Here is a 10,293-nt window from a genome sequence, read left to right as displayed (position 1 = left end):
ATTTCAGTAAATCGATAGGATCTATAGTCCTGACCAATTTATGATTGTATGATGTCTAATCCTGGTTGGCCAATGAGAGGACAGTGTTAATGAAAGATGATCTTATAATGTCTAATACTGGTTGACCAATAAGAGGATAGTGTTCTTTTACATGTATTAACATATATTCAATGTATTGTAAAGAATCCTTACACCATCAAATTTAACGTCTATTGTATTAAAATTGCACTCTTATTCAGAAGCAAAACAAACAGTATTGAGTGTTCAACGATTTCTAATTTTGTTGACATGATCCGCTCAAAAGATCTTTTTAATGCCTCTGAAATTTGAATGTTGTTCTTGTTCCCTTTAAATAAGGACACTGGAGTGCAAAATGTTGAGATGAATGCTTTACCAATCCTGCTTTTCATAACTATACAATTCTAAATTTCGATATTCCCCCAAAGGAAAAAGGTCTTCCATACAAGGAAGACTATTATTCTTTGAAATCATATATGCGCTGAGTTGGTATTTTTTTAAAAATGAATATGTTTTATGAGTAAACTGATAGCTAAAATGATAGGTCGAATATAATTATGAATTTTTTTTTTATAAACAATTGCTTTTTTGCAAATGTATTTCATCCTCTAGAAGTCTTAAAAAGTCATTTTCGCAAGCATGAAACGATGGTTCTGCCAATATTTTTACGGGTAAATTTATTGTATGTTTAAAACATGTCCACCTATTTCGATATTTAAAATGATTTGTTACCCCAAAACAAGCCTTGTCCACATGCACTACTTGCTAGTTTATATTCTTCTCCAAAAGAAGATTAAATATGAATAGGCTTAAATTAGTAGATCATCGACGAAAGGTAGATAAGATATATATTCCTGATCGATTTATGATCGTATAATGTATGTTCCTGATTGACCAATAAGGAGACGGTGTTAATGGAAGATGATCTTATACTGTATTATCCTGGTTGACCAATGAGAGAACAGTGTTCTTTTATTCATAAAGATTCATATTTCGAAAGACCCCCACACAATCAAATAAAATATCGATTATATTAAATCTACACTTTAATCCAGAAGCAAAAAATACACCGAGTGTTCAACGATATTTAATTTTGTTAACAAGATCCGCTCAAAAGGTCTTTGATGTGTCTCCGAAATTTTAATGTTGTCTCTGTCCCGTTTAACTTAAATTAGGACATTGAAGTGCAAATTTATATTAAGATGAACCTACTATTCATACCTATACAATTCTCAATGTCGAAATTCACCCACGGAAAAAGGTCACCGGTAAAAGGAAGAATGTTATTCTTTGATATCTAAGCGCTGAGTTGACATTTTTAAAATGAATATTATTTCATGAGTAAAAACTGATCGTTGAAATGAATTTTGAAATTGAGAGCACATTTACGTCATGCTGAAAGCTTTAGAAATATATCCTAACCACTGACGAGTCTACTATCCATCTCATGAAATAACAACTTTGTCTATAATTAGCTTAATTAGATTATCGGTAAAATAAGAGACAATGATATGTATTTAAAATTTTGTATATTTTTTTTTTAAGGTTTGGTGATTCATGTAATATTTCGTTGTTTTCGGCGATTTAAGATTGGTTGCTTTGATAGATTACTGAAGAGATTAGATGCATACTAGTCACTGATTTAATGTAAGCGGAGTGCTTTGAACATGGAAATATCGTTTATTATAATTAGTCCTCTCCTTTCCTTAACAAAAATTGTACCTTTATTTGTTTTAAACATATTCACTTATTTACTTCATTTTTGCCATATGTTGTGTTATTCAGTAAAATAAATATGAATCTTTATAATAACAAATTGAATGCACAATACAACCATGAAACTGTTAAAAATCTATTTAAAAAAAAAGTATTAAAAATAATTTGTTAATAATCAATTGCCCATTCAGGGTTCTTTTCATGAATTATGCTTTATCAGCTTGTCTGTCTGAGTTATAATCACTAAACCAAAATTCCAAGTGTTCAAACATTATAATATATTGATCATATGAAATAAACACATTCGTTTGTCCGTTTGTCTTGCCGTTGGGGTGGCAGATTTTCAAATAACTCTTAAGCAGTTATATAGGAGGTGTCGGGTCTTGACCTGTTGCTCCGAATGGAGACCTGGGACTTTGATGGATATCATGAGCACCTCCAGTTTGGTTGAATTTACTCCAGGGCTTTCGAATTGTTGTTGGTTGTTGATGGCATTCAAAGATTATGTTTAAATGACTTTTTATACGTACTGCCAAAGTTTCAAAGCAATATCAAGGACGATACGAAAATTTGATACAACCTGCCGTACGAACTATTCACACATCAACATTCCAACGTCTCTGGGGTTTTTTTTTTTTTGGTTTTTTTGGGGGGGTTTTTTTGCTGGTCGAAAATTATCAGATTTTCTTCACTCACTTCAGACTATCACTATATACTAATCTAAATTGCAAAAAGTGCTGCTATAAAACACTAATTTCCTGTACCGAGGTTTCATCAAGGGGTTGCTGATTTCAATCATCCTTGTTTAATTTTATCTGTGCTATTATTGTGAATTTTTATTATTTCATTTCATAACTTTTAACTTATTCTGTTATCAGGGTGACTACTTACAAAAATTTTAAGTGCATATTTATAAGTTATAATAGTGGATGCTTTATTTTCATAATTATTTCCAGATCAAACAACAATCGTTCAGCGTTTATACGAATGTGAGATCGTTCAGAACTTTGGATTATAATTGATGCTACATAATTGTCCGTTGGTTAAATTACCAAAACACTGAGACCACGTGGTTTCACATTTACAGTATGTCATGTCTGATCAAGTCTCATTGCCGCTGACACTGGCAATTTTTTGGCACATCAAATTATTAAGAACACTGCAGGCAGTGAATATCTTCCGTCTTCAAATGATCAAATCATTGAAAATCCTACAGAAAACCACTGACCTCCCAAGGTCCAACTTAATAAAAATCAAGGGCAAGAAATTATTATTGTTTCTAGACAAAAAAATTCAACAATTGTAATTCAGCACTTATTGTTTTTATCAGGCGATCAACTAATCACTTACTGAAATTCATGGTTCAAATTTCATGCCAGTTGCTTTTCTAGCCTCAGATATAATCTTATTATCTTAAAGAAAGTTATTTTTGTTTAGTTTGAAAGACATAATTTTAGTTAATTGCTTTTTGCTTCAAACGCATCTATGGTTGTTTTTGACAAACAAAAATATGTTCATATTAAGAAGAAAAGCAATGTTTTTTGTTATTTGTATAGTCTTTTCAACGTGAATATCATTACTGAACAAGAACTTAGACTTCGAATAATTATTAGTTCTAAGGGAAAAACAATTGAAATAAACAATGTTAAAACAAGAAATCCCCCCGAAACTAGCGGCGGGTATTTACAAGCAAAAGAAAAGTCATCATCGGAATCCCACGGTCGGTCAGGCTTCTCTTACCTCATAAATATTTTTAAAAAAATGATATAAAAAATTGTTAGCAAAACTTTGTTTAAAAAAAAACTTTTAATACATGTACCAAAGCAAATGATTTATGTTTTAAAGAAGCGTTCATACTTAGTTGGTGTTTATATTAAATGAAACCCCAATTGAATGTATTTCCGTTCCATGTGTCTGCATTTATAATTACTGTCTGAAAGAAAAGTATCACAGGTATATGTGTTGCGTTTTGTAAAGACTGACGTCTTGAATCCTAAAATTGAAGATTGTTTTAAACAAATGCTTTTGCCTTAAACAAAGCGTATTCTTCTCCAGAAAAGATTGGTTACATATTAAACAAACTTTGATTTTAATTTTTCTTACAGATTGACCGATGAAAAAAGGTCTTTAAGTGTCTAATGATAGAATTTTTCTGTGAAAGTTATCTCTGCAACCACTTCATGTTCTAATAATAAAAACCGACTTTGGTTTTTCAATGAAAACTAAGTTTGATCGATTTCATTTGCTCAATAGATACAAAACAATCTCTTAGAATCTATAAGTTGGATGCACACTTAAAAACAATTTTTGATTTTCCTTGGAGAATATGGAGTTAATTGTAAAACGCAGAATGGTAACATTTTTTTTTTACTCTAAGTATCATATATACACAAATAACCATGAAATATTTATTTAAAAAGGACAGGGTTTCCGTTAAAGTAAGGGTTGGAGTCTGTGAAGTCGTATAAACTTCAATTCACGATTGCCAAATCAATTGTAGAAGATAAACTGAATCTTAACTCGTTATTAAAAATTAAAAGTTAGTTTTCTTGTTATGCTGAAAGTTTTAAATTTTCTAGATGCTTTATAATTTCTCGTTGTCATCAATTTCGGTGACTCCATCTTGTTTATTAAGATCTAACCGTCTTTTTCCCAAGTCTTGCAAGTTTTTGATTACTTTAAATACACGATATCAAACTCTCTGTGGAACAAAACTTATTATTAGATATATATCTCATTATAATATTTCTTTATAACGCACTATTTGATTGGTCTAGACAGTCCCGTGACAGAGTGAGCAAAACGTCATGTGTCTTCCGGGGAATAAATATCTTATTCCAACCCTTTGAAAATTTCGGGAGTTTTTTCTTCATTTTATTGGAATAAAAAAGCGAGGATTGGGCATACAACGTTAATGCACACACTTAAATCTAAATTTTTCATCAGTTTATCAGAAAACAAATTCAAATACATTTTTGAACGAAAAAGGGGAAAATAACATAGAAAGTTAACCATGCACGACGTTTTGGCGTGTTTAGAGTTAAATTATTATAGTTGAACGCGAATTATGTTGTATTAACGTTATGTCGTTTGGTGTTATGAACAATTTATTTGAATTAATTAGTTAGTTAATTTAATAATTGTTTGGGATATATGAAGATTTGTTCCGCCAGAACAATGCCTTCGGGAAATATCACTTTCCTTTAGGGAATAGATCGCTCTCATCATCATGCAATAAATGTATATTGACTAAGGTTGTTTGAACAACAAAGGAGACCTGAGATATAGGAGAATGGGACTTGTCGGCAGAATTTGAAATTTAAAGTTCAAGTAATGAGACCAATTTCACATTGACACGTAATATAAAAGACAATCTTTGAAAGATGTGAATAATTTGATACCTCTGATGAAGATTGATGTCACGTTTTGTGCACGTGTCTATAAGCCTTGGTAATATGTTAATATTCATTTATACGAGTCGAGAAATTTTAGAATGTATTGTTTTATTAAAGAATTGTGAAGATGTATACTAAACGGATAAATCAACAGGCCAATTCACAAGAGCCAATGAAAATTCATTTAAAATTTAATCATACAATGTATATCTCTGATTAACTCGGAGAGCTTTTCATAGTATACCAAAGACTCAATCAATAGCCAATGGTTTAATCAATCTAAAAATAGACATTTGGGAATTCTAAAATTTATAATCGGAATGATCTAGTTTGTCAACTACAAACTTATTTAAATTTCACGAGTGACGAAACTTTAAGGAAAAACTTCTAAAACACATTCAGCTGTAAATAGTTGAATTACAAACACAAAGCAGCAAAAAAAATTGAGTTCTAAGTAAAATGTTTAAAAGAATCTCAGAGATTTTTTTTGTTTTTTGTTGGATATTTAAAGCAGAGTGCTCTCAATCCATAAATTTTTTCATCTTACAATGTAGTTATGAAAACCAATTTATAACCATCGTATGCTGATATACAGATCAAAATCTTTTTTTAAAAATAACTGAGTGTAAATATGAGGCTCTGATTGTTCCTTATTTTTATAATTGCAACTTTTATTAGGAAGTGATTACACCACTACGCGTGGTATATTTCGAGTGATAACGTCTACATGTATTTACACACGACACTATCCATACGCCGTGTCTCCCAGTGTAAAACTTGAGAGAAAAAATGAGGATTGGGGGGATAAAATAACCGTTATTTAGTTCATTTAACACCAGTAAGTTTAGGCATATTTATCTAAAACTTAATGCATAACTTATTAAGCGCACATAAAGGTATATTCGAATTCATAAGGAAGAATGATGTTATAGATCACTATCCTTTCTTAGTGAAAGACATGGTTAACAGGGGGCTATAGCGGGTAGCTACATGTACTTATATTGTATTCAAAATATCGGGTTGGGGCAAGTTGTGGATTTCAGAGGTTTCTCTTACCCAAGAGTCAGCATTCCCATTTATATTGCGAAACATATACGTTAAGAAGGAATATTGTCTATTCACTACATACCTGACATAAATTAATTTATGTAAATTGGTCCCATTTTATTTAAAATCGTATAATTCGACACCAAGAACTGTTTTCGTGTTATTTGTAAAGTCTTTTAAATGTGTAGACATGAACTTTAAATTCAAAAAGAGTATTAGTGCTAACAGTAACCAATTAAGATCAATGTTGGAACTTTTGGGAATTCCCCCAAGTCTGACAAAAAAAACCCAGCGCTGGGTATTTAAAAACATGAAAATACATATTCCCTTTCAATTAGGTGTTCCACGTTTGACACTTCACCATGATGCGGATAGGAATATCGATGCTTTCTAGCCTATCTGTATTCTTAATGTTGATGTTTCTATTTGGTTTATGTGACATGTGTCCCGTCCCACAGTGGACAGGAAACAATGAAACAACTCTGAAATTTCTTACAAGGATGAAGATTGTTTCAAACGACACGTTGAGCAATTGCGACAAAAGTGTTCACCATCTCTTAATGGATGACTTAGGAATAGAAGAGGTTTCCCACAATGCATTAGAAGATTTCTATAACCTGAAATCTTTATCGTTATCAGGGAATTATATTTCCGTGCTGTCACCATTTTTACTGGAATACAAAAGAGGGTTGGAGTCTTTCAACATCGCAAATAATCGTCTCGAACGTATTGAGGACGGAACTTTTGAATATCTGGACAACGTAAAGGTAATTGAGCTCCAGTTTAACAACATTTCCTTTATCGGACCAGACGCTTTCTCAAGGAACCTCCGAGTTTTACAAACTGTAAACGTTTCCCATAATGCTCTAACATACGGAGAACCATGGCCATTTATACCGGAAACGGACCCAACGGACGGCGAGGATTTGGTGTTTGACCTCGAATACAATCATATATCGGAATTCCGGAACTCGCCTAACTGGACATACGATCTGGTTTCGCCCTTTGAGTACGACGTCAAGTTAAGTTTTAACAACATAACAAACATTCATATTGATGATGTTGTACATATATACAATCCGGGTTTCCAAGGAAATACATTCGTAGAATACTTGTCTTTTAAAATCAATGCTTCTGAAAACCCTTTTTTCTGTGACTGTAATGTATATCCGTTTGCATCTTATTTGCGCGATTCGCTGTTTTATTTCTATAGAGTGGAAGAGTTCCGATACCGGTGTAACTCTCCTGATTCCTTGTCTCAAGAAGATTTCCTTCATGATATTCCCCTTGAGCAGTTTGTGTGTAACGTCACCGAAAACTGTCCCGACGGCTGTATCTGTCAGGAGCGGCCTTATTATGGATATCTTCACGTGAACTGTAGTTTCATGTACGGTTCTAACCAACAACCAATGAACACACTCCCTTTAACTCTTCCAACGTCCAAGAACGGCAAGATATCCTTACATCTGGATGGACACTACATCGTGTTACTAGAACAAAGGGATTACCTTCCACAACTCGTAAATCTAACTCTCTCCTTCAACAAACTAGTACATATTGATCCAAAAGCTCTCACGTCCATGTCTGACAGACAATATCTAGATCTCTCACATAATTATCTCAAATATGTGCCGAAAGAAATCCAGTATTTCAAGACGGATAAGGTTCGCATCGGTTCCAATCGCTTTGAGTGTAACTGCAACATGACTTGGATGGCCCAGTGGTTAAATCTGGATTCAAACGCTCCTGCTTACAATGCCCAGTGTGAATACGATGACGGCAGCGAGCGTTATTTTATACGCGACATCACCGATTCTTTGCTCAAATGCAGCTTTGAGAACCTCATCATTATAATCAGTGTCGTCGTTGGCATCCTCATCGCAATAATCATCGGGGCAGTCGTCACGGCCAGACGGTGTCCGTACGAGACAAAGGTTCTGATGTTTCGACTCTTCGGAGTGCACCCTGCCGACAAGTATCGCGTGGATTTGGAAGAACCACGTCAATACGACATCTATGTATCTCATTACGAACACGACTTACAGGCTAGACAATGGGTGAAATCAAAGTTCCTTCGCAAACTGGAAGAAAATCAAAAAAGAAAGTTCAAAGTCTTTTATTTCGAGCGAGATCTCAATGCTGGTACAGATATGTACGATGAATTAGTCACCCATATGAAACAATGCAGACGAATAGTGTTTATACTAACTAATGATTTTTTCAATGATGAAAAGAATATCTTTGAGGCAGATCAAGCAGAAATAGAACATCGAGCGAGCGACAATCTGCATGGACGTGTCATATATTTGTTATGGAACGAGAGCGTGCGAGAAAAAATAAAATTGGACCCATGGAAGTCTCGAATGGAGGGTAAACGCGTGCTCTGTCCAGACGACAAGTTCTTCTGGTCTAAGATGAGATACGAACTGCCTTTCAAGGGGGTGCCTTAAAACTCTCCTACGTTTTAAAGGATTTTGAAACCTCAACTTTCCTGCAAAGCGACGATTGTCGGAGAAAACGCATGCCTGTCCGAATGTCCGGACGTCAAAACAATATATGCAAGGCGATCGCAGTGATTTACAACACGCATGTATAATACATATTATGTATACCCACTTGCTCAATATGTCTTGGACAATAACCAACTGGTTCAATTAGAGATTGCAGCAACAAAAAGCACAAAGGATGTGTATTCAAGCAAACGATGGAAATCAGTGCTAGACTGTAAATAAAAAAGGCGGATGAGATGTTCTCAAACCAGAGAGAGAGAGAGAGAGAGAGAGAGAGAGAGAGAGAGCGAGGGGGGGGGGTAAATGTTTTTTCAGTGGTTGCTAATGAGTTGATGTAACATGTATAAGAAGTGATATGTTTCTGTTACAATGGTGTACATATTTTATACCTACAAATCATTCTTTTTAATAATAAATTATCCTTCTTGCATGTATTTACTGTAGAAGAATGTATGTTGTTTTTATTCGAGAAAAAAAATCCGTTAGCAATGAATGTATATATTTACTTACTAGATCAAAAAGTATTACATGTAACAATTTTTTAGTAATTAAAGGGGCCTAGACACGATTTGAGATGAAAAAAATATATTTTTAATTCTTATGTTTAAAATGATTAATTTGTGTTTTTTAGACGATTTACAAAAAATCAATTTTAGAAATCAAGTTACAAGTGAGATACAGAGAAAGAAGTTGCTATTTTGTAAACAAAGCTCGAGTCATATTTCTTTAAAAATAATGTAAAAATTGACAAAATAACTTGAGGAAAACAAGATAAACTGATTCAATATGTTCATAAATAATTTTATCTACAACAAAAAACAACATTAGATTGAAACTTATACCAATACAATACACATGTAAACATTAACAGGTCAAGAGCTTTGTTTACAGAACAAAGAATTCTAACCTCTGTAACTTGCTTGTAACTCGATATTTTGACTTTCAAAATTTGACTAAGCAATTAAAACATCCATATTGACCATTTTAGACATTAAAATGAAAAAATAAATTTTGAAAAAAAAAATCATGTCCAAGTCCCTTTAAGTGATAGCGGGTTATGTCATTTTTTCCTGAAATGAACGCTACCGTCAGAAGCCGTATGAGTCATCAAAGAAAGCATTTTATTGTTTATATTTACATCTTTTTTTAACAAATTAATAAATTGATTGTAAAAAATAAGTAAAATTCACTACATTACTGTTAATATACATCAGTACATTAGCTATATGAAACAGCCAAATCGTCTTCTTTTGGAATTTGAGTCCGACATTATCATGATTATTTCATACAGTCCGTTATTTGTCTTGAGTCACTGTAAGTTTCGATCAATCGATAAACGAGGCGTGTAGATTTCAGTCCTGTTTGTTTTTATAGAGCTATAAGATAATATTGTTATACTTTCATGTTAAATACTGAAATCTGATTGGTTAAGACGCAGTTCATAATCCGTTCTATTACCCTCAGTGCTAGCAACACACTTAGCAACGGGTAACATTAAAAATTGTTACATGCGCGAAAATTATGCGCGTACGGTTCGCTGTAGAATTCACGTTATTCCTATTATAAAAGCAGTAAAATTTTCGTAAAAATTAAGACAATCAGTATAA

General features: G+C 33.1%; 1 protein-coding gene across 1 annotated transcript; it reads left to right on the top strand.

The window, feature by feature from the left end:
• Positions 1-6,490: 6,490 nt before the first annotated feature.
• LOC128177387 (toll-like receptor 3) lies at positions 6,491-9,116 on the top strand. The gene has a single exon (XM_052844079.1). The coding sequence runs from the start codon at positions 6,539-6,541 to the stop codon at positions 8,624-8,626; it is 2,088 nt and encodes a 695-aa protein (XP_052700039.1). The 5' UTR covers positions 6,491-6,538; the 3' UTR covers positions 8,627-9,116.
• Positions 9,117-10,293: the final 1,177 nt, after the last annotated feature.

Source organism: Crassostrea angulata, chromosome 3 (assembly GCF_025612915.1).
Source record: "Crassostrea angulata isolate pt1a10 chromosome 3, ASM2561291v2, whole genome shotgun sequence".
NCBI classification, from domain to species: Eukaryota; Metazoa; Mollusca; class Bivalvia; order Ostreida; family Ostreidae; genus Magallana; species Magallana angulata.
This window is presented reverse-complemented; position numbering and strand designations above follow the sequence as displayed.